The sequence below is a fragment of the Crocodylus porosus genome, unplaced genomic scaffold (assembly GCF_001723895.1).
Source record: "Crocodylus porosus isolate Cpor-Errol unplaced genomic scaffold, CroPor_comp1, whole genome shotgun sequence".
NCBI classification, from domain to species: Eukaryota; Metazoa; Chordata; order Crocodylia; family Crocodylidae; genus Crocodylus; species Crocodylus porosus.
Window position 1 is genome coordinate 58,685,087 of NW_017728947.1, and position 25,863 is coordinate 58,710,949.

General features: G+C 42.7%; 1 protein-coding gene across 1 annotated transcript in view; it reads left to right on the forward strand.

The window, feature by feature from the left end:
* The window catches only part of AVEN (apoptosis and caspase activation inhibitor), a 192,196-nt gene that overhangs the window by 29,609 nt on the left and 136,724 nt on the right, over positions 1 to 25,863 (forward strand). Inside the window, exon 3 of the mRNA XM_019551049.1 lies at positions 5,890 to 6,085. Within this exon, the coding sequence (XP_019406594.1) occupies positions 5,890 to 6,085 (196 nt within the window). The remainder of the gene's footprint in view (positions 1 to 5,889; positions 6,086 to 25,863) is intronic.

The following is a 25,863-nucleotide window of genomic DNA, read 5'->3' on the forward strand; positions in this document are numbered from 1 at the left end:
TGGGATCCTATGACCCCAGCTGACTTCCTGCGCTTTGGGCAGGGGGCTGGACTCGATGATCTCCCGAGGTCCCTTCCAGCCCTGATGTCTATGAAATCTTAATTCCCTGCTTCTGCAGCACCAAGAACCACGGTCCGAGAGGCACAGGAGGGCAGGGAGGAGAGTTAGTTTCCCCTGTACCCCCACTGACAGCTGGGTCTGCCTGCTGTTGCTGCAGCACTTGCTCCCTGTCTGGAATATGCCCCCTTGTGTCCCCTCACTGGAGGCCAGAGAGAGGAGTAATAACTCCTGTCCCTACTTTCCCTCCCCCCTTCACCATGGGCCCTGCCTGGCTGTGTCCCTGCAGCACTGCCATGCATTCTGCCACTCATTCTGTGCTAGGGCAAGCCCCTCCCAGCAAGAGGGGGCTTATTCTTCTGCGGACCCTGGGCACTTGCAGTCCTGGAGGGATTAACTTGCAGCCCCTGGGCTCCCAGCTGGTGGCTGCTCCCCCCTATTACTCCTTCCCCCAAACTTTGTCTGCAGCTGTGCCAGGCAGACCCCGCTGCGGTCCTCAAGCACAGAGGCTGCTTGCATTGCAGTGCCGCCTGGCTGCAGCTGCCACTTGGCCTCTGCTCAGGGGCCGGCATCTGAATAAGTCCCTTCCTTCCGGGAGGGTATTTGCCCCAGTACAGGCCGGGCAAACCCTGCTGCAGTGCAAGCCCCCTCCCAACAGAAGAAGGCTTAATCGGTCGCTGGCCCTGAATGGAGAGCAGCAGTGGCCAGGCCAGACAGACCCCACTGTGGTGTGAGCAGCCTCTTTGTGCTCTGGGCAAGCCCCCTCCCAGCAGGCGGAGGCTTATTCAGCCACTGGCACCGCAGTGGGGTCTGTCCAGCCCAGCTGCAGCAAAGCTTGGCGGGGTAGGGGAATAATGGGGGTAGCAACCACTGTCTGGGAGCCCAGGGGCTGCAAGTTAACCCCTCCAGGACTGCAGGTACTTGGGGCCAGCAGTGGAATAAGCCCCCTCTTGCTGGGAGGGGCTTGCCCCAGCACAGAATGAGCAGCTGGAGCTGGGCCTCACCCCTGCCCCTGCCCGGCAGCTGGAGCAGCGAGTGGTGAGTGAGGTGACAGGCAGCAGCCTATCATGGCTTCCCAGAGCGTGAGCCCCTTCCTGGCAGGGGGCTGCGCTGTGGGGCCAGCAGAGCTTTTGTGAAGCGTGGCGGTGCTGCGGGGGCACAGCTGGGCGGGGCCCCTGGAGGGGGGGAGGGGAGCAGGGATGTGGGTTATTCCTCCTCTCTTTGTCCTCTGGTGAGGGGACAGCTGGGGGCTATTCCAGGCATGCTGCTGTGACAGTGGGCAGACCTGGCTGCCAGTGGGGATACAGGGGAAACTAACTCTCCTCTGTGCCCCACTTTGCCTCAGGGCCCATGGTACCTGGTGCTGCAGCAGCAAGGGGGGAGCACCAAGCAGACCTAGCTAGCTCGGGTCCCTGCCGGTAGCACAGGGAGGGGGAAATTAAAACCCTCTCTGGCCAGTTCAGCCCGGGTTGGCCATACCCTCCCCAGCACAGCTTCCCTGTAGCTGAGGGTGTGCTCTAGCACCCCCCGGCACCTGGCCTTAGCAGCTGCAGCCTGTATTGCCTTAGTCCAGAGTGAATGTTTGTCCTGTTACAAACTGGTTCAGCCTAGGCAGGTCAGACTAACCTGCAAAGGTTGAATCAATTCAGGCTCTGGCTTTTGAATGTATGTCCCTAGCCCCTATGGCACCTCTTTGGATTGGCCTTGTGCTCTGGCATGCATGGGTGGCCTGGAGCTGATATGTGTAGGCCCTGGAGCCATTGTGCAGGGCTGGTCCAGCAGAGTGTCATAGATTTCATAGATTTCATAGACATTAGGGCTGGAAGGGACCTCGGGAGATCATCCAAAGGGCAGGAAGTCAGCTGGGGTCATAGCATCCCAGCAAGATAAGCATCCAATTTACTCTTGAAGCATCCAATTTACTCTTGTCGCATGCAGCCTATGCCCCACATGCATTACTCTTTCTCCCCTGGCCAACCCTCTGTGCTATATGCAACTAGCTCTGGGTCCAGCCCATGCCCCACATGCAGAGTGAGCCTCATGTGGGCTGGACACTTTGACATGTAGTCTTGACTGGGGGCGGGCAGTTATTTCAGGCGGAGGGCCACTCACTGAGTTTTGGCAAGCCATCAAGGGCTGCATGACAGGCAGCCAGGGGCAGATATATATTAATTTCTACATATTTTTAGGGGCCCTGTGGGCTGGATAGAATGGCCTGGCATTTTGCCCACTCCTGGTCTTGACATTTTGTATGTTGTGGGTCAGATTTCAAAAGATTTACTTCACCCAGAGCAGTCTGTTTAAACTTGAAGAAATCAGTTTATTTGTCATCTTCATATTGAGGAGAGGAGTTTACTCTCTTTGTGGAAATTATAACAGTATACTAGTTCCCAGTAGTGTAAAGCTAGGACCTAATCACTAGAAAAAAGACTTCTTTCCTGTGCTATTTATCAGATGGTTTGTCATTAAGAGGACAAAAATGATAATTTATTTAATAACACCAAAGAGCCCTTTTTGTTATTGGCAAGGTTGTGTATGGTGCACCGTGTTTTTTAGCCTCTTCTGTAAAACAGTTCCTTCTTACATAGGAACCCCCCCATCTTTGGTAGCTTCAGTAAATACATTTGCATTTTTGTAGTATGATTTTTACCACCAGATTCAGTTTCATGGTTTTACTATTTCTACACGTACCTTCTCAGTCTGACATCTCAGAACAATGACTACTGTTGCTTCACTTATGAAGATTGTATGATTTATCTATTAGAACACAATTGCTCTGGTTCTGATCTTGCTATATTTATAATGTACTGAGCAGTTCACCTCCTGTTAGTACTGAAAAAGTTCATAATGCTGATCTTAGACTAGTGTCAAAGTGTCTGGATGCTGAGAAGTCATGCCCTGTCAGGCTCGCTGTCAAAGGATGGTGATTGGCAACATCAGACTATTGCTGCTTTTGATTTTAATCTTTTATTTTTCTAAGTGAAGACCAACTGAACTGAAAAACTCATTGAACCTCATGGGCCATGCCCTTAATACTTGCATTTTAAGCTGCAGTAGTTTTGTTATGGTTTTGTCACAGGTGACGGGATAGTTAGGAGGAGTAATACACACTCCTTTGAACTAATATAGAATTTTGTTTTGTTTTGTTGCTTGGTTAGCTGAGTATGTAAGTGTGATACAAACCATATTTGGCGCTCTTCCTAACTCAGCTGAGGTTGTCTAGTTGGACCACATCATACCTACTAACTCTTCGTTACTCTTTCAGCAAGAGGAAGTCCTAAAATAATTCCCAGGCTTGTATATTCCTTAGCTGTGTACTCCCTCGCTAAGGCATGAAATTGACTTGTCTTAATCTGCTTTCTTGAAGAACCAGATGACAGTATAGTTATTATTTGTCCATATTCATGGATTTGTTTAAACCAGGGATTTCATGCTCATCCAGCCCCATGGGCCCATGGGCCAGGTGAGTGGCATGGGGCTGGTCCACAGGCTGGATCAGGCCACAGATCTCCTCTGGCACCCTCTCTCCTAGCACACCTGTTCAGGGAACAGCTCCAACAGGTCTAGGGTCTGCACCCTATGTAAAATATATGGCACAGTTCTGCCAGAGTGGCAGCTGCTTTGCATGTGGTAGCTGCCCTGGCTGGACTGCGCTGCATGCTGCATCCACCCCAGCAGTTCTGGGACCTTTGCTGCATGTGGCACCTATGAGCCAGATGAAGTGGGCACTGTGTGCGGCAGCACCCCAAAACAGGTGCTACAACTGGCGTGGTCTGGCTGGGATGGCAACCACCATGCAGTCCAGCTGGACTGTGTTCCATGCAGCAGCTGTTCTGACCACTTAGAGATCCATACTGTATGCAGTGTGGGTCCTAGACTGGCTGGAACAGCTGCTGGATCAGGTATACAAAGGGAGAGGGGGAAGGAGTCTATGGGCCAGATCCAGCCCTGTGCCATGGATGCATGCTATCCTGTGTGGGTATGATCAGACCCAGTGCACCAGGATGGGCTAGACAGTGGAGCTCCATGGGCAACTATATGTTTGAAACCCCTGGTTTAATCAGACTTTTCTTAGATGGATAGGTTTTTCTGGTCTTCAAATGTTTCACCAATATCTAGGCTTAAACAAACTATCCAGCCTTTCACTTACAAGATAATTTAATTTGTTTTTGTTAATAATAAATATATTAACATTTAATTGGGGTTACAGCTGATTTAAACGCACTGGCATTAAGTATATTTTTAAACCTACACGATGTGGCAGTTGAGAAGAATGCATGGGCTAGTGGTTTACAGCTGGGTCATTTGTGTATTTTTTACAACCCCTCTCTCATGCTGTCTCTCAGCATATAAAATTAGCTTAATATCAACAAGCAGCTTCATTTGCTTTTGGGTTTATCAATAAAAAGATTTTTGTTCCGGGACAGGAATTTGCCAGATTTCGTTGTGTGGCACTTAGGCTAGGGACAGACATTCAAAAAGCCTGAGCCTGAATTGATTTAATTTTTGTACTTCCTAACGTGGCTAGGATAAACCGGTTTGTAAGCTAACCGACATCCCCACTGGACTGAAGAAATTCAGGCACTTGCCTGCTGTGACTCAGGATAGAAGCCAGGGGGTGCTAGAGAACCCCTCTCTTGCCTTCCATAGTGCTGAGCTGAAGTGGGGCATGTCCAGGCCTTGCAGGATACTCTGATTAGGGAGGGTTCACCCCCCCCATTCCCCCACTGTTGATAACAGAGTATTGAGTATTGAGTAGGAGAGAGTTATGCAGGGAGTTGTTAGGATTTATCAGCCCATCAAACAAAACAAAAGCCTCTCTGACTGGTTCAAGCTCTTAAACAACTTTTGCCAAGGAAGGGACAGAGGGACATTATCAGCTACCTGTTGTTTAGCTCCAAAAAAGCCTTGAGCGGACACTGTCCTGCCTGCTTTTGCCCTGTTTCCCATGGCACAGACAGTAGACAGCATGCAGTATGCTACCTAATGCTAGAGGTGTCTGTGTAAGGCAGAGGTGAGGTGGGAATCCCTGCTTGAGCAGGAAGTGGTGGTGGGGGGTAGGGTGAATCCAAGCAGATGCTGCTGTACCTGCAGTCACTGTCAGAGCTCCAGCTAGGGAGCAGAGGGACGAGGCCAGCCCTGCTGTGGAGCAGAGAGCAGAGGCCTGCCCAGGGTTGCAAAGCATCTGGGATGCTGTGGTTTAACTTAAACCAGGAAAGGGTCTGGGACAGACACTGCATAAACCGGTTTGACCCAAATCAGTTAAGTCTGATACTACATTGAACCAGGATTATCAGCCTTTTTAAAATTGGTTCATGTGCACTGAATGTCTGTTCTGTTACAGGTTTAAATCAATTTCTGATCACTTAAACTGGTTTATGTGTAATGTCTGCCCCTAGCCTTACAGACCTCAGACTTTTTTAAAATAAGATTATAGAATTGCCTAAGTGTAATAATTAAAAAAAAACATATACAAGCAACTCTTAACTCTTTCCCAAACATGTTTGTAATACTTGCTTTTAATTATCCTGTTCTGAGCAAATGGCAGTTCTGCTATTGGAGCAGAATTTAGTAATGGTGTCTGTTTCACATTTCTATTCACCATTCATTGTTGTCAAAATATAGAAGGCAAAAGGAACTATTCTTGGCTAACAGACATTTCACTACAGGCCTCAAGAGTAGCAGGAAGACATGGAATAGTTGTCAAATTCTCTGAACAGCTTGACTACCAAATTTCAAAGATAGATGAGTAAGGAAGTTTACATTGCCTGATCCAGAACTATTTTATAAAAATTAATTGTACTGACTTACCTTTTCATTTAACTATCATAGGCAGAAGATGAGGATGAAGATGATGTTGGTGATGATCTTGAATCACATGGAGAAAAGAAAGAAGAACTGGGAAGCTACTCAAGAAGAAAGATAGTCTCCAACTGGAACCGCTATGAAGATGCTGAGAAAGAGGCACAGAATGAAAGTGGAGAATCTCAGAGAGGATCAGACTTCAGTGTTCTGCTTAGCTCAGCAGGTAAGGATACATTTTAAATCATAGCTCTTGCTCTGATCGTGGGTGCTAAAAGTGGACTTTGGAATGATCTAATTACTAAATTCAGAATTAGCCTAACCAAGTGCAAATTCATTGTTGTTGTCTACTCCTGCTTGGTAGTGCATTGCTGATTCTAAAGATGTTGCCATATTTGCTAAACCAAAACAAACATAACTGTATGGTTCTGACCACTTGTATTTGTTAACATTATCTTGTGGTAATTTTGTTTCTGTTGGTAAAATCTGTCAGTGGTTGAAATTAAAATGTCTTGTCCTTGAAGTCTTTAATACTGTCTTCCCGTTTAGCATGTCCATATGACTTCTGTTGGCATTTTTTTCTTTGCTTTTTTTTTTTTTTTTTACAAGAAAGAATAATGGCACGTTTGCTTTCACAGGAGAAAAATATTCTCAGAGAGATGCAAAATGGGGAAAAAAGAGGCCACACTTTGGGCCCGTGCTAGCCTTATCAATCTAACTGTATACTGAAGTGCTTAGGAAAAATGCCAGAGGCCTACTTAAGCTAGTTTTTAAATTAGAGTAACACATTGACATAACTAATGAATAGGATTGCTTTCTTATCACAGTACCTTTTTTGTTATCAAACTAATTGAACATAGTTGAAAATTACAATTTCAGTGTGCCTGGAGAATTGCAAAACATTGGGATTTACAGAATTGTGTAGGGGATCATTAATTGCCTTTTATATTTGTGTTCATAAAGACTAAGAGACTGACAACAGTAGAAAGTTGCTTGATTTTGCTTGTTCTATACATAATTAAAAGTCTGCAGCTTTTTGTTACTTGCCATTCTGTTTAGGCCAAGGGACTACCTTTTTCTACCCTGATTTTCTTTGTATCTGCTGTGTTATCAGCAAATATATATATTTATCTTCAGTATGCTGTGAAGAATTTTCATTCTGTATATTTTTCCATTCTTATTTAGTCAAACAAACTATGCCTCTGTAGCCTGGGACAAATATTAGGCTCACTGATTTTGTATTAAAGTCAGGAAAAAGCTCATCAAACCCTATAATTATTTTCATTAGTCACAAAAGTATAAAAGAGTTATTATTTGACCCCAATGTGTTCTTTTCTGTGAATGCATACTAAGAATTATTCCTGATTTAAATGCAGAATAGGCTTTTAACCCATATCATGTTTACAGTAATTTTTTTTTTATATTTTAATTTAGCAGAGCTAGGATAGCTCTTATCATTTTCTCTTGCATGTCAGCTGACTTACTGAGGTACGGTAGTATAAAACACGGAAAAATTACCAGAGTGACTCAGATAAAATTAAGTAGATCGCAGAAACTGTTTAATATTGTGATGTTCTTATACTGTGTTCACCAGTATCTGCCATATGGCAATAAATGTTTCTCCCTATTATGCAGATAAAAGCTGATCTATGTCTTACTCTTTTCTCTGCTGACTCCTTATTTATTCTCATTGGTGTAGGGTTATGGCGTAGTTTTGTTTGCCCTGCAGTAACTCATTTTTTACAACTTGAAGCACAGAGGGAGTGAGGACTGATTAGAAACCTTTTCATATTAAAGCATGCTGCTATTGCCCATGCGATCCCACTGGTCATGCTGGAGGGATGTCTTTATATCTCAAATTTGCAAGGTAATCAGCTAGCGTTTAGTGCTATTGAATGGTAGCTGTTCTTAGATATAACTCTATAATTTGGTTGGGAGCTGACCTGCACTTTGAACACCAACTGCCCATATGAGCTGTTTTGCTAATGTGTAGATTTTAGCTTTTGGAGTCTGTATGGGCAAAGGAGCTGAGAAACGGTTTGCTTGCTTCACCATGTATTCCCTCTCTTATCAGATGTATAGCATAGGTGCAGCCCTAGTGGACATTGCTGACCTGAAACATGCACAGGGTCCATAGAATGGAATCCATATAGACAACTCATCTCAAAGAACCATATTTAATGTAAGATAAGTAATCATTTCTTTTTCATCTATCTGTCTTCAGCTTACAGAGAGTACTTTGAGAGTATGAGGTAGTGAGTATGTTAATATGGATTTCAGCCAATTTTAGTATAGCAAATGTTTTGTGACATTATTAACAGTTTAATTACCCAATTATGGGGAGATAGTTAGCTGTGTTAGTCCATTCAGAGGATCTGACAAAGTAGTATCTACAAAAGTTCATGCTTCTTTAAATGAATTAGGGCAGAGCAGCACCTTAGGGCACTTTGACGTGTGCTCCAGAGTGGGGGGTGGGAGGGGCGTTTTAATTAGAGTGTCTCTCTGCAGCCGCTCTATGTAAAAAATCCACAGCATCTTGTGTATTCAGTGTCTCATGTTTCATAATGGTGGCAGGGCTTAACTAAAGCTTATTCAACAAGGTTTAGTTAAAGCACCCCTGTTGCCGTTTTGAAATGCCGGGCACTGAATACACGAGATGCTGCACCACACTGCAGCATTCTTATTAGAACGCACCAGTAGCTCCAGCAGACTTGATTCATCTAATCAAATTAATCTATTTGATCAGATTTGATTAATCTAACCTTACTGCGGTGGAGTGCCCTTAGAGACTACCTTCCATCAAATTATTTTTCTTGTGATTCATTGTTTAAATTAGAACTTTGGTCCTTTGTGTGAAAAGAATTTTCTTTCTTTGATGCTTAGTGAAGATCTGCTTTAAAGTTAGGAATCTTATGTTTAACAGAAATGCAACTTTGAAAAAAATCTAATTATTTTAAGTAGTACAGGGTAGCTTTGAGCACATGGAAGTAAAATCATAGTTAAGTATTAACCTCAGCAGAGCTTTCTCTAATACCATATTTTTCTCTTGTGTATCACACCTTCAAATAAGATGCATACCTTATTTTTGAAAGGCAGAATGAAGAAAAAAAGGTATTTCACTGAAAATGCTGGTAAGTATGGTATTTTTCCAGGGAAAGCACAGGCAGCTGCAGTAGCGGGGAGCAATTGTGGCTGCTCTGTTAACCTCCTAGCTTCAGGACACATCATGTGCTGCTGGCTTGGTCAAACTACCTGATCCCTCTTTTCTTCTCAAGTTGAGCTGGTTAGGCCAGCAGTGCTTGACCTTAGGGCCTGATCTTAGCCAGTAACACCTGTGGGGTCAGCTGAGGGCCAACTCGTGTGATTCAGCAGAAATCCTTGACTTGGTGCCTGGGGCTCAGCTCTGCTTCAGAAATACAGTGGAGCTAGGCCCTGGGTACTGGGGCAGAGGCTCTTGCAGTCAGCTTCAGCAGTGTCAACCTCTCTTTCCTGGGGGAAAGGGCAGGTAATGCTGCATCTGGGCAGCACAGTGAGTATACAGTGTTCTTTTGATCCATAACCAGTAGCTTGGGAACTCCTCACACTCCCTGTGCTGCCCCCTGGACAGTACTCACAGTGTTATTTACTCTTTCTCCCCTGGCAGAGGGCTATGCGGCAGAAGCTGTTATTACTGTACTGGCAAATTGCCCGTCAAGAATGATGGGGGGGAGGGACAGAGCCCCATGTCTCTCCCTCCCCCCATCCGAGTCCACTCCCCCCTTCCTTCCCTCCACCTCTGTCATTTGGGATTTGGCCCCACTTCCTCCTCCCCCTCTGCTGTGTCAGGCTCGGGCCTGCTTCTCCCTCTCTACATCCCATTGGGTCAAACCTGGGCCTACTCCTCCCCTCCCCCCCACCACACTGGCCTGGGCTTGCTCCTCCCTCTCCTCCCCTCCCCCCCCCCCCGGGTCAGGCCGTGGCCCATTCCTTCCCCTGCCAGGTTGGGCCCGGGCTCACTTCCCCTTTCCCCACCACTGCATCGGGCCCAGGGTCCCCCCCTCTGTTGCTTCGGGTCTGGACCCACTCTACTCACTGTCGCCGCCACCTCCAGGGACCAGGGCAGGGGGGAAAGTGAGGCCAGCAGCACTGGCTTGGGCCCCTCCAGCTCTGTCCTGCTGTCCTGGCAACACTTCGCCGCCACCCCCTGTCCAGAACGCTTTTGGAGTTCTTTGATCGGTTGTTTCAGGTTGAGACTTTTATAATATTAGAATTTCCTTGTTTAAAATGCACTCCTTAATTTCCTGCAGCTGATGGTGGGGAGCGCGGAGTCTATGTTATATGCATGTGAATCTGGCATCCAAACTTAGTAAGTAAGAAAATGATGTTAAGAAGGAAGCAGTGTTCAGTTTCAGGGTGTCTGACTTTCTGCAGTAGCTCAGTAACAACTTAGATTATATAAAACAGAGGTGTCTTTAACATGTGGCCAGGGAATTTGGGGTGTTGGTACTGGTGGGCATAGTTTGAAGCAGAATTCGGGGCTCTGGGGCCTGGTGTGGACATGACTGTGATGGCAGGGGATGAGCAAGGGTTGTGCAGTATAACCCTCAATTGCCATGTCTTCCTCTGGCCCACTGCTGCTTGCTCAGTGCCTGACCTGAGGCTGCTTGCCCCACCGCTGCCATAGTGGCTGTTGTTACTTCTGCTGCTGCCTTGTGCTCCAGGCCAGATTTGGCCTGTGAGGAGCTATGATCTGGATCCGGCTTGGGATATGAGGTGAGTTTGACACCCTGACCTAAAGAATTGACCTGATGAAAAAACAAAGCGCAGTTTGCTTAAAGCGTAGATTAAGTTTGACCTGCGTACAGCCACAACGTCAGAATTCTGCACTGAGCCAGTGTAATAATCCTATTGCTTTGCTGTTAATCAGACTAAGACTCATCTCATTTTAGAAAAGACGAATGTCATTTCAGCATAGTTATATCTGCAGCATGAAATGTAGCATTGAAGTATTGTCCATATGTTTTCTATTTTTATTTAGCTGTTTTTGTAGCCAGACATTAATTAGTATGTGGCAAGAAATGGTATCTTTACATATTTCTTAGTTTACTATTCTGAAGGTATTGCATATATTGGCATGTAATGAGCACATTATTTTTTAATATTATTATTGTTTTGGAATCAATATATTGGCTGCCTGTTATTTTCAGATACCAATAAAGCTAACTTTGACTTTTATCAGAAGATGGGTTATTAGACCATTTTGACAAAGTAGGGACATCTGGTCTTACACTATGGAGTAGTTTGTGCAACAGATTGGTGCCAAGATATATTTCAAACTTAATGTTGCTGTTATAAAAGAAAAATAGGACGATATCAGAATTTCATCTTTCAGTAGTCTGGCATTCTAGACCTGCTGAAACTTAACAAAAGTGTGAAATGGCAGTATTTACTAGTTAATTAAATAAGCACTTGAGAAGAAAATTCCTTGTTGATTTATAGGGGTTTGTCATATGGAGGATACAGGGGACAGACCCCGAGGGGCCAAGGGGGAACCCTGGGGACCAGAATATACTAGGGAAGGAGAGGAAGGAGAGAGAAAAATGAAGAATCCCTTACCTGCAGCTGATGCTGCAGTGAAACTGGAAGTGGCAGTGGGACCCGCGTGGCTTGTTAGCCACGTCTTTTTAAAACTGCGGCCAGCTGTGGGGAGGAGTGAGTGGAGCCGGCGCGGGAAGATAAAAGGTGGTGCGGGCAAAGGAGAAGGGGGAAGACCAGGAGGAGAGTCGATAGGGAAGGTATCCCTGGAACCCCAGTTAGGGGTAAGAGGAGTCAGGACTGTCTTCCATGGGCAGAAGGCTGCCTTGAAGACTGTCGAGGGGAGGACACCGGCATTGGCACGGAGGGAGAGAAGGTGGATATACCTCATCCAGACGAAGGAGTCGAAGGAGAGAATCCAAGGTTTCAGGGCGAAGAAGCCGACAGCAGGGATTGTCCCTAAGAGAGAGTGAAGGAACTCGAATCATCAACCCAGGTGGGATCAGTACGGGTTTGGGAAGGCTCCAGGAGCAAACCCAGACAGGGAACAGCGAGAGGGGCTGCAGAAGACAAGCTCCTACTGTATAGAGCTGTCCAGCAAGGCACAGAGTGGGTGAAAGTAGGGTCCAGCTGACATGCAGGGGATCTGCAGTGTGGAAAGGAGAGTGTGATAACTGCCAGGCGTATGTGGACTCAGGACAGGGCCAGCTAGAAATTCTCAGGGCTAGGTTAGCCCATTTTGTGTAGCCCGTTTTGTGTGTAGTCAGGAATTTACTGGCAATGTTTTTCCTTTGGTTTCTTTCTGTTTCCCACTTCTGGAGGGGTTGGAAGGCTGGTTGCATAGGGCCCTAGAGTTGCCTCAGTCAGGGGTTGGGTTAGACCTCATACATCCCTATCAAAGTGTCCATAACACCAATAAGCGAGGGTTGGGCCGAGAGACATCAGCAACTTGTCGAGGCTGGGTATCAGGGTGAGGTGTAGGGGAGGTTGGAGCCTCGCGGAAGACTGCCATCTAGAGATTCCTGACACCGGAGAAGCCCCAGTAGTCGGACCCCACCACTGAAGGAACAAACAAAGTTGTGGCAGGCGAGATTGGGGTGGAGGCTACCCTGGGGCGGGACGTCCGTGCAGTACAACCACAGGGACGGAGTGACGAGCAGTCCTACACACCCAAAGCTGGGCGGCACGGGACCAGATGATCGAAGCCTGACAGGTGCAGAGTTTAATACTAGATTCTGTGGTTAAACTACTACTTTTTAAAGAGCACTGATGAAATTAATTAATTCAAAACAGAAACTTTTCTTATTTAGAGCTAACAAAACTGATTTTTGTAAGTTATCCTATTTGTACAATATCCTTAATGTCTCAAATTTTGATATGTGGTACCTACATTAAGAAAGATATTTTATATGTTCATAAAATATATATTAATGTTATATAGACCTTTCCAGAAAATTCTGATTGGTTACATAAAAGCTAATTTTTATTTATTTATTCATTTGATTTTTCAAATATTTTTTTAGCTTTAATGGCAAAACAATAATTTGGTAATATTCCTTGTTTTTATTTTGGTGGTGTTATTGTCAACAGTCTGAGACTCTAACAACCTCTTGCCTTATATTAATTACATTCAACCTAAGTGGCATTCCAGCTGTGGCTCTAAGGCACGATTGCACTGCTACGTAAAAGAGTTGTCTTTTTATAGTCTAGCTGTGCATTACCTTTTATTGATTGCTTGACTTCTCTGTGTTAAATTTTGTGCGATTCTGCTCCATCATACACCATCTTTTTGGTTTATTGTGTGTGTACTTTTGACATCTTAACACTTATAATAGGACAGTATTTTTAGTACTATAATGGAAGACCTGCTTTTTTATTTCTGTTTGATAGTTTTGAATCTTTTGAAAAATGTTGCTGGTTAGCATTTCATTGTATCATAATGAACTCAACTGAGACTATCATAAAATATTACAGCAGAACTGGAGAGAGAAGAAAATGGGATGGGGCAGTGGTATGGTTTTATCACTGTAAGCCTAGATCTTAGAATTATTATTTAAAAATAAGCTGCAGTGTAATGAATGCAGTCTCATAGTTTGTTTCCTGTTCTTTGTGCTTTGGCTAAGACAGTTCACTATATTTTGGTGGACTTTTTATATCAATATTCTATATAGTAGTTTTGAGGGAGGAATCATTCAAATTATTTAATATTATACAGAATAAAACAGTGGTGAAAAAACATTATTAAGGTAACGAAACTGAGCACTCAGAAAAGTTAGGAAATGTCAAAATGAAGGTTGCTTGGGTCAGTGCAACTTTAATATTCCTTTGTGCTGTGTGTATTAATTTTTAATTTCATGATCACTTACTGAATTTTACTCGCAGGACCCCTGACTCATTCAGTGAACAGAACAGGTAGTGCTCCCATAAGGAGCAGTTAATTAATATTATGTTTTTTCCTGATCTAATTTACTGCACTCTATTTAAACACAGCTCTGAAGAAAAAACTGTTAATTTCGTCATAGACTATTCTGTGATGGTCATCACTATATAGTAAATATGTGCATACAAGCATGAATTAATTTGTTTTCACAACACCTTTTTTAAGAGTTGCAAATAACCATTCTATAGATAGAGACTTAAAGCACAAAGATTAAGGTAAAAACTTCCATTCGTTTGATGTATCTAGCTTGAGGTGCCCAATACTGATTTTCTGAGAATGTGGCTAGGACCACACAGTTACTGACTGACAGTAAAAAGTTCCCTTTCAGTGATTTGCCTGACATGATACAGAAGAACCCTGTGGCAAAGACAACAATAGAATCCAGTTCTTTAAGACAATATTCAGCTTACTTACCCATTAGATAATCATTTCTCTCATTGTAGTTCCATGTGCCATTTATTAAACACCTTCCAAATTCTGAAGAAATGAAGCTGGTATTATATTAAATGTGGTCTCTCTTACTGTACAGTTTTAATTAATTCCTCCAGCAGGTCTGTCCTGCTCACTAGATGATATAGGCTTCTCTAGAAAAGATAGTATATGATTATATAATTAGAGGCTATATCAAATGTGTAAGGCTAAATGCAAATGTCTAAAGTGACATTCATCATCAGTGGTTCTCAACCAGGGTGCTGTCATACCCTGGGGTGCCCTGAGATCATTTCAAGGATGCTAGGGTGCTGCACAATGTTAATACTTTTAGATGCGCAAAAATGATTTACAAGATAAACCCAGAGGCCGCATCCAGAGGAGTACGGACATTTGGTTCCCTGGGGACAAGAAGCAGCGGTACACTTTGTGCCACTGCTACTTGTTCCTGGGGAACGTCTGTGCTACACCCCTTATGGCCATGCAACAGGTTACCCCAGGTGGGGTAGAGGAGGCTGGGGCCAGCAACTGCAACTAGAGGAGGTACTTGGGGCCAGGTAAGCTGCAGCCATGGTGGGAGCCTGGCCAGCAGCCAGAGTGTTGCCCCCCCCATCTCCTTGTGCTACAAAGAAATGCCTGAATGTGCACACAGTGTGTGGCTTTGTCTTTGTCCCCAGGGAACCAAATTTCCACACGTCTGGATGAGGCCTCTTGGTTTATCGTGTAAATCATGTTTGTGCATCTAACAGTATTAACATTGTGCAGCACCCTAACATCCTTGAAATGATATCAAGGCACCCCAGGGTACAACAGCACCCTGGATGAGAACCACAGGCATTTAGCTTTACACATTTGATATAGCCTTTAATTATATAATGATATACTATTCTTTCTAAAGGACCCTACATCTAGCGAGAAGGCAGACCTGCTGGAGGAATTAATAGAACAATTCTTCTATAGCAGAGGCTCTCAAATTGGTCCACGGACCACCACTGGTCTGCAAACTCCATTCAGGTGGTCTGCAGAAAGGTGACCTAAGGCTAAAGCTGACAAACATTAAACCCAACTTCCCAGAACTTTGCTCAAAAACAAGGCACATTCATCGCATTAGAAAGGTAAGACTACTGATATTAAAATATGAGTTGTGTGCTTTCATTTGTAGAACAGAAAAAGTTTATGAAGTGGTCCACTGCGACCCTCAGCAATTTTCAAGCACTCTGTGGAAAAAAAAGTTTGAGAACCGCTGGTCTATAGAATTGTTCTGTAATTTTTTTTTAGTGGAATTAAAAAAAAAAAAAAAAAAGTGAAAACTGAGAGCAAGGCACTTTTGGAGAAGTGCCTTGAATCTAAGGAAGGGTGCCTTGAATATAAAAAGGTGGAGAACCCCTGCAGCAAGGGAAGTTTAGGTTAGATATTAGGAAGAATTTTCTCACTAGGAGAGTAGTAAAACACTGGAACAGGTTACCCAGAGAGGTGGTGGACTCTCCATCCTTGGAGGTTATTAAGACCCAGCTAGACAAAACTTTGGCTGGATGATCTAGTTGGGGATGGTCTTGCTTTGAGCAGGGGGTTGGACTAGATGATTTCTTGAGGTCCCTTCCAACCCTAATTTTCTATGATTCTAGGACCCCCTGAGCTAGATGGTAATCAGCTGTGTTGGAACCTTTAGACCAGTTAGACTTGATCTAATGGAGTAACTGATAGCAGCAGTGGGTTGTTTTCTTCTATGGGAATCACTGGCTGAAGGGGCTGGAAGCCTTTGCTAGGGGGTTTCTTACATATTTGCTAAAAGAAGAGAAATGATAAGACTTGAGGATTCTAGATTTCTCTCCAGAATTTGGAGTCTCAGACTTCTACTTATTACCCCAGCTTCTGACTCATTTCCTCTACACTGTTGTTGTCCAATGTCTGTCTCAACCCTTCCACTGTCTCTTTGTTCCATCCCCCTTCACTGTGCTTAGTTGGTTTCTGTCTCTACTGTGGGTTCTTATTCTATGCTCAGTCTTTACCCAGTAAGTCCTTAGGTTGCTATCCAGCCTCCTACTTCCATCTCTTTCCTTAGACTCTGCTATCTCCACCACTGTCAGAACTGCTTTCCTCTCCCTGGCCTCCCGTTGCTTGTCTCCTTGCTGACATTCCTCTTCCTCACAGACAGCCTGTGCCAGTCTCTTCTCATCCACTCGCAATGTCTGCAGCTTCCTCATTTGAGCTCTTTGCCTAACCAGCCACCTTCCCTTATCTATTTGCTACAGCCCAGCTCCTTTTCTGATCTCTTGCTCTCCAAGTACCAGTCCCTGCCTGCCCTAGGTGTCTCTAGGCCCTTTTTCTCTCTGTTTCCTAATATCACCTTCTGAATCCCCTAGGTCTGGCATGTTTCCATTCTGCATTTAAATCAGGTAGCATCCCCTGCCTCCCCCCCATGTCTCTACAAATATGATCTGTGAGGGGATGAAATATGAAATAAGGATATGTTCTTTGGAGATTTTAGCTGTTAAGCTCTGGCAAATCTCTACTAAGTATATGTGAGCTGCTATGTTTTAGAAGCTCATAACTTAGTGATTTCTGGGCTGATTTTCACAGTAATGGCAAAAAGTATGTCCCTGACACATTGTGGGTATTTGCTTCAAAATATGGGAGTATTGCAGCGTGAGAAGTAAGTTACCAGAACTTTTTAACATGGGTGAAGTGTATTTTTTCTCTGGACTGGAAAATGGCTTAACAACATTGCCTGGAAAAAACAAAAGCTTCGGAAAAAAAACACCTGGCCTGCATAGGTAAATTTGAGCAGTTGAAAACAGCGTCTTTTATAGTAATCTGAGGCTCATGAAGCAAGGTGCAAAATGTTTTGAATAATTTTTAGCATTTTATGATTGTTAGAGTGCTCTTAGTTTTATTTTCTGTTTTATTGTTTAACACTAAACCTTTTTAAAATACCAAGACAAGAATATTTTTTCTTCTAACTTAGGCTCCCGATTGAGCTAAACTGCAAGTCCATTGTGGAGCCTTAAGGGAATATGTCTAGAGCCAATCTAGTAAAAATGCAATTCAAGCAGAAAGAACAAAAGAAGTGGAAATGACAGAATAACCTTACTTTGCTAAAAGAATCTTGCCAAGTTTGAATAGTTGCCCTCATTCATTTATTGATCTGTCTTAAGTGTCCCAAAATAGATTTTGATCCTTTCTGGGTTCTTGAGAGTGAATAAATATTTTAGCTTGAGATAAGTGATAAAGGGGCTGATTATTGAACTAACCAAAATGGTATGTTCTGTTTCTAGTGATCTGAGCAATTTCTTTTCATGACTTCAGCTACTATCACCATAATAACCAAAGCCCAGTTTACCTGCTTATTATGCTTCAGTAACATTATTCCTAGACTGCTAGGTAGTGGGTATTAACAACGTTTTGGTAATGAAATGTTTTTTTTGTGTGTGTGGAGTATTCTAGTGTCTTTTCCTAAGATGGAACAAGTATTCTTACTGTGCATAATCCAGGCAAAAATCTTGTGGCATGAGGAACCATCAGGCGGCAGCATAAATCTTGATGTTGCTAGAATATTTACCCAGTCTTTAGTAACAAGGATATAATTTCCATAGGTACTTAGTACTCTGATGATGGCGTGATTTGTTCTAAGCTGTATAAAGAAATTATTTGAATGTATTGCTTTCAGGTAGATAGGAGTACTGTGGGAAGACGATCTCCTATCCACAACCTGATGTACTGTTGTCTGCCTTGTGTTGGGTTTTTCTGTTCAAATTGATCTGTGCAAATTCCAATTTATTTTTTAGATTTGTCAGATGAAATGTTAAGTTCGATTATTAGAATGAGTATTAATACTGTAGTTGGCATTTTTACATATCTCTGCAGGGATGCAGGGAAAAATTAGAATCCTGCATTTACACAAAGTTCACGTATTTTCTGTGGTTTGGGTATTGTAAGAGATATAGGAGAAATTGTAACCTGAGACTGATTTTTGTTTGTTTGTTTGTTTTTGTTTCTTTGTTTTCCACAATAATTTTATTCAAGTGAAAAAGAATGGAAGTAGTGAGACATGCATTCTGATGCTAAGGAAAAAAGCGTATGTGCTTCTAGTACTCTGGGGAGTAGTTCAAAATCTGTTCATCTTCATGTACAAATTATTCTTGCAATGCTGCCTGTAAGGTACTGTACACTAAAATCTAAGTTTTCAGTGGTATTCAGGTACCCAGCTCTTATGTGCCATGGATATTTTCATGTTTATATGCCTGCAAAATTGTGTATGTCTTTAAGAATCAGTATCATTTTCATTTTTAAAAGATCTTGCAATTTTTGTATTTTTTCCACTTTAGTTTTAACCTGTGTACATCTTCCTACAAATCAGAAGCGTCTTAGAGCAGCAAGAACAGTTATATTGGAAAACTATGATTTTTTTTTTTTAAAGTAAAAGAAAAAGTCTTTTCCCAACAACTTTTTGTGTTATCCCCCCCACTCTCCCTCCTCTCCAAAAAAAACTAAACAAATAAAAACATTAGAATTTCAGTGCACATCTCTTCTACTTTATCTTAGAGAGACATAAGGAGAATTCATCTAAGATGAGTAACAAGAAAAATTAAATGATTCAATGTCAATAAACTCAGACCATTAAGAGTGTGCAGTTGCAGCCTAGAGAAGCTCATGGAATTCTTATATTTATTGAGAGAGTATTCGTGATACCCTGACTCGGTATCCAGATTAGTCTTCACCCCAGGTATCTAGCACGGTTTTTTTACTTCAATTTAAAAACACCTAAAGAAACAAACAAAAAAATACCCCCTCCAAAACCTCCCTCCCTCAACCAAAATAAAACAAAAAACCCCACGACCCTCCCCCACACAAAAACAAAGCTAAGAAGCCCTAAATGCTGCCCTTCCTTACACGCTTGTTGAAATGCTTGTCTTTATACCTTTTCACTATTAAAGCCCCAACTCGTTTAAGAAGCCTTTAAGAAATTATTGCCCTAGCTCAAATAGTCTTTGTGGGGGATCTACAAGCTCAACCCTGCTATTGACCCATGTGTTTGTCAATTTGAAGTCTCGTGATGGATTTTCTGTTTTCTTACCTTGCTCTTTAAAGTGTAAAAATATGAAAATTAAACACAAACCATACATTGTAATCATTAAATACTTTAATTATTGAAAAACTGTTTTTTATCAATTCTGAGGACAGTGTTTCTAATTATGAGGGTTTAAAAATCATGAATCAGATTTTTAAAAAATTGTATTTTGGCCCATCTTCTGTTAAATGTGTATGTAAAATGTACAGGCCGCCCTTGTTTACCAGTTGCCACGCAAACAGACTCTGTTTGGGGTATAGGGATTTGTAGTTCCCCCAGCTAGATACCATAAGCAGTTGCGTCATTTAACGTTTCCCTGCATGAACCCCAGATTCTCCTGTCCTCAGGAGACTACCCCACACATTTCCCTTTCTTTCCCTACCTTTCCTCTTCTTCACATTCTCCCTCTGTATCTGCAGCTCTTCCCATACATTTACCATATACAAATGAGTATCTGCACATACTTTACTAACCAGTTCCTTAACACATTCTCTCTCCTAGTTTTTCCCACTGTTCCATTTGTTGCATCTCCAAATTTTCCTTCCTGGTCAGAAGCCACCATCTTTCCTAATAAGCCTGACTTCTGGGGGACATTTCCCACCTCTGATTTGCTGAGGTCAAATGGCCATGGTGATAACAGCCTTTGTCTTCAATCTTATTGAGAGTCCTGAGTGATGCTGGGTAATTTTATGTAAAGGCAGAACCTTACAAAATGAAGGTAGAGATCTGGAATTAATTAGAATTGTTAAACAACAGAAAAAGACAACCTCAAGACTTGCAACAAAATCACAAGACTTGGCATTGCTTTAAGCTTTTTCCATCTGTTCAATACTTCCTCCCTAGCTCTTCCTAATATCACACAAGGCTCATCCTTTTTTGCCCTATGGAAGCAAGCTGTTCTCCATATTACAGTGTGACAAACTAAAAATAGGAAGTGACAGCTTTTATATTGTTTGTTGGATTTTCCTTAAAAATGTGTATTTGCAGCATTCAGAAAGGGACTCTGTGCATCTATGTTTATGCACATGTCTTTGGGTATAGATAAATGAACAAATTATTTTGAGATGAAAGGTTGTGGGACTGTACTACATATGATAATTGCTGCTGTGCACATTCATACTCCATGGTAACTGAAATCTAAAGTATGGTAGTTAGCCCTCCTTACTGCAGAAAAACTGATATGCAGTAAAGTGTCCCCTTTTGATATCACAGTAAGTTGTTCATATACGTTCATAAGCTTTATTTTTGCCTGGATCTAAAGCACCATCACACTATGAGATGGCAGAATTGGAATACAGGTTAAAGGCTTGCTGCATGCCTGGACTTTCTTTGTATTGCCTACACCAGAAAAAGTAGGTGAGCTCACTTACACTTCTGCAAATTGTGTTCTTTTACATAGTAATCCTCGTGTCTGAACAATAAGAATAATAAATGCTAAAAAATAATCATTGTCTAATAATTAAATTTTAGCTATGTTTATGAGGTCAGGTTGGAGTATCTGAATGAAAGGTATTTCGTAGGTAAGGAATAAACCAATGCTACAGCATTTACCAAATTCCCCAGATAACTAAGTAAAATTCTTACTGTTTGTGAAAGGATATAGTCTTTAATGTCTTTTGTTCCACCTTGTTATATGATCATGCAGCTGATGTATATTTTCACATCTTTTTGTGGGTGTTTGTAGGGAATGACTGGACAAAAGACAGTAAAATAACTTCAGAATTCAAATCCTACTCTGTTTTTTTCACTCGTCCCTGATGCTGTATGGCAAATGCTTTATGAAAGCAGGTATTCAGTGAGACCTAGATTTGATCAACCTCTGAGTGTTACTATAGGCTACTATATATATGAACCTCTTCCCCCCCAGCATTACCACAAAATAAATGTAACAAGAAAAAAAGTCTTGAAGTATTTAAAGTTTCAGATAATTTTCTCTATAAACCAACAGTTGAATTGAAGGCACGGTAGACATGCATTTTATAGATTAACTCAATTAAAGATCCGTAGGCTTTTGTGAGCAAGAGCCCCCCTCATCAAGTACAATAAATCACAGATGAACAGGGTGGAATTGTAGCCCTATTAAAGTCAGCTGTGGTAAGTTTTGTAGTTTCATCCTTCATATCCTTATTATGCTGCCTTTTATTACTAAGTACTTAAAATTTTCTGAATTTTTCCTTTCCAAGAGTCTCTCACCAACATCTTTCTGTCAACCATTTCAAGTTTTTGGTGTCCTTGTGCTCTTATGCTTGGGTAAAGTGGGAACAACTTGCTTAATCACTGCAGTGCTGTGTCTGAGCATTGGCATTGCTCTGGTCTCCCCTGATTTTTACTTGTGACATGCTATATAGCAGGGGTGGGCAATTATTTTGGCTGGAGAGGCACTTAGTGAGTTTTGGTGAGCTGTTGAGGGCTGCAAGGGTAGCCCTGCCCGTTGAGAGGTGTCCTGTCCCCTGGCTGCTATCTTGGGGCCAGAAGTCCCACCCCTAACCCCTGACCTTTGCCACCAGGAGTCCCCTTTGCCCCTGGAAGTACTGCTTTTGGGTGTGGGGTTTGCCATCTTGGAACCAGAAAAAAACCAAATTATGTATTAAAGATAAAAATCTACTATAACGTACTTTAATTTTTTTCAAAAAATATTTTTGTCCTGATTTATATGTGTTTGCATCGTGTACATAGAGGTGATTGTGTAAAACCTCAAAGTGAAGTCCTCCCTGTGTACATTATTGGGTGGCATGGGGGATATGGGTGGATGGGTATAGGGTTTATGGGGGATGTTGTGGAGTGTGTGGAAGGGTGTGGGTGAATGTGAGGCCCATGTGCCTGCCCATTGTGCACAACAGCAGGCGGTGGCCTCTTGGGGTGCTCATGGTCTGCAGTAGGCAGAGCCCCTGGTGGCGCATGGTCCCAGTGAGCCCCAGGACTGCAAGTGGCCAGGATGCTGGCTTCATTGCACGGGGCTTGGATGCAGTTCCCAAATTCTCTGCCTGAGGCCCTGTGCAAAGCCAGCAGTGCAGGTCATGGGGCTTGGCTGGGGCAGCAGAGGGAGGAATGAAGTTGGCTCGGCTCCATAGCATCGAACTCCCCGCCATTTCTCATGACCTGTGCGTGGCAGTGAGCATGGTTGGGCTGCTGGCTCCATCATGCGGGGCTCCCCCTGGAGGCCCATGGCTTGGGTGGAGACCCTGGGAATTGCACGCGAGTCCTGGGGAGCCCCACATGGTGGAGCCAAGCGGACACCCATGCCTCTGCTGGCCCAGGCTCTGTGCTCCTGCCACTCTGCCCTTGGCCCCTGTTGACCGGAGGCACTGGCTGGGGCCCTGCGCTCCTGCCTAGCTGCCATTTCACTTCCCTCTTGCCGGCCTGCTTGCCCGCTGCCTCTTCCCTTGGCTGCCTGCTGTCACTGTCACTCCTCACCCTCCTGCCTGCTTGCCACCACCTTTTCCCCACCCACTGCTGCTGCTTCTCTACCTGTGGGATTGGGGTCAGAGCCATCCTGGGGGTGAAGGTGGGAGCACAGTGTGTGTTGCCCCTGCGGGAGTGAGCAGGACTTGGCCTTATGTGAGCACAGCAGGGGCAGTCCCAGGTGAGGCCAGATACAGTGATTTGGTAAGCACTTGCCTGTGGGCTGGATGAAATTGCCTGGTGGGCCAGATCCAGCCTGGGGGCTGTATTTTGCCCACCCATGCTATATAGCTTGTTTTGGGTGTTCCAGATATTATTGTGACTAAGGATTTGAAGTGGTGATTTCAGATATTCTTCTGTTTATCAACTGCCTGAAAATGCAAAGGACTGGACTTGATGTCCCAGGAAACTCCTTCTGGTCCCAGGCTTATTACTGTGATATAAATTTATATGAAATCACAACCAAAAAATTAAAAATGGAGCTGTTTAACTTTTTCGCCAAACCTGTCTTTCTCAGTTTGTTCATACCGGTGACGGCTCCGCTATCCTCACTTACGAAGGCTTGAAACCTAGGTAAAATCTGTAACTCCTTTATTTTTCTACTCCTTTTAAATTATACCCCCTTTGCTTCTTGTAATATTTCTATTATCCATCTCTTTCTCAGATGTTAAAAATCTGATCTCTGTCTTGACCGTCTTGTATGTCAACTATTCTAGCCTTTCCTGTCTCATCTTTCTGTCAATCAATTTGAATAATCAACACACTCATTTTCCTTTGTATTGCTTCGCTTTTCTTTTATCCATCCATTAATTCTTGTCTTTTTGCAGCAGTTTGTTATGAGTCTTCATTTTTGAATATACATAAACTTATCAAATATATAACTTTTCTCATTTTCCCTTATTTTCTCCCTTCTCTATTAATTTTTCTTTGACCTCTTTATTACTCTGAACTTAACACTGATTTTCTTTTTGCCCTTGCAGCACACATCATTTTTGTTTCAATTGATTTTCCTCTCTGCTTTCAAATCCTTTCCTAGACCTACTACTTCTGTTTAGTGTTCCGACACCAAGCCATTTCTTCAGTCTTTTTTATAGTTATTTGAATTAGAATTCAGGTTTTCCACAGCAAGAACTGTCTTTTGTGTGTCTGTAAAAACCTCCTGCATCAAGAAAACTTTTCCCTGAATAATAATAAATAGGTTTGATCTCTGGTTTTGGTACCCTGTTTGAATGAAAATTCTTTTTATCTAATATCTACAATATGTGCTACTTCATTTACCTCAGGCTTATTTTTCCTTGGTTAAGAAGTCTAATCCATCAGTTCACCATTCGTATGTAGTCCAAATTAAAGAAAATGCAATTCCTACTATTTATGGGAGCAGGAGTTAGAAGAGTATCAATTGAAAGGGATTGGCTTAAATATACAGCAGAAATTCTTAAAATTTATATATATACAGTAGTAAGTGACCAGCTTTTCTCAATGTCATTTTCTGAAGAGAAGAACAGTGATACAGCATTGGTTTGTTAACTGACTGAAGTTCCAAAAGACAAGGGATAGGCCTTTGGACAAAGGGCAGGCCTCTCGGAGACAGCACGCGTAGTCAGTGCTAGCTGACAGGGGCTAGCTGGGGGATAATGATGCTAGAGTGTGGAGGCTGCCTGCTGCCTAGCCACATGGCTCTGCATGTTCTGCACTCTGATGCCCCAACCAGCCCCTCTGCTGTTTGATGTCATCAACAGGGCTGATTCCGCCCCCACCCCTGCCAGCTCAGGGCGGTGTACTCCGAGTCAAAGAGCTCTGGAGTTTATTGCATCATGTTAATTTCACATTTGGATGTACCCCTAGTGTATTAACAGTGTGAACTGATCTGCCTGGTTTCTAGTGCAAGGGCTGTATTTTTCTGTAATTTCTTACAGAAATGAGAACCTGGTTGATGTTCAGAATAATTACATACACTAATTTCTGAATACTGCTTCAAATCATTCCATGTTTGGATTACTAGAAAATAGAATCAATTAGAGACTGTTCACTTTGCATTACTTCAAATATATAGCTGTCTTGGTGTGCACTCTATTTCAAATGTGGTAAACCTGTTTTAAAAGAACAATATTAAAGTTGTAAATTGAACATTAAAGATTATGAAATGGCAGAATTAAGGTTTTCTCTGCCATAGGCAATAAGAGAAACTTGTTCAGGGAATGCATCAAGGTGGCTGTTGCTTTTAAGATGTCAATTTTGACTTCCACCAAATTAGAAGGTGGTTAGTAGGTGAAGCAGAGGATTTCAGGAAGAGAAAAAGGTATCTTCATTGTTAAGGCAGATGAATCTCAGCTGATGAACTGGGATCTATCCTTGTCTCCCATAGGTTACCTTGTATAATACTAGGCAAGTCACTTAGGCTACCTACAGACATTCAGTTTCTCCTGGTAGAGTTGCTGCTCTCACCACAAGTGTACTGAGGTTCAGAATTTTTCTTCCAGAGCAAAAATGGCCACTCCAGGAAGAAAAAAACCCGGGAACAACCTAGATCAAATCACTTCTGGGAGGGGTTCTCTTGGGAGAGTGGGTATCTGTATATATTCTTAAATGGATCTTTGCCGTGATGGTGGCTGACTGTGTTTCTCATTTTGTGGGTGCAGATTTGATTTCTTCTGATCTGATATGTAAAAGTGCTGAGCACTAACAGCTGCAACTACAGTCAATGGGATCTGTGCTTGAATGAATAAAGTATGGAACTACTCTGAAAAATAATTTACTAGCCATGTCAACCCAAATTTGGTTTGCCAGTTTCTCTTCGAGTGCTCAGAACTAGTAGAAGCTTTTATAATTTCTCTGTGCCTCAGTTCCCTGAATGGAAGAGGTGTTGTAGAAGAAAATTGATGTTTATTCATCACTTAGATGTTATAGTTATTTGCATAATAAAAAAGCTGGTGCGGAAATTAATAATTTCTATCTTCTGATTAAGATTTGAATAGTGTACCATAAATAAATGTGCCAGACATTGATTCAATACTATATTTTCTCTTCTTTGTTCAGTCTCATGCATTAAATGAATCAGGAAAATAATAGTACCTGACCATGTAATAAGGCTGTATCAAAATGAATATATACAAGGGATGCAAATTAAAGTTGAAACCAGAAACTTTGTTCA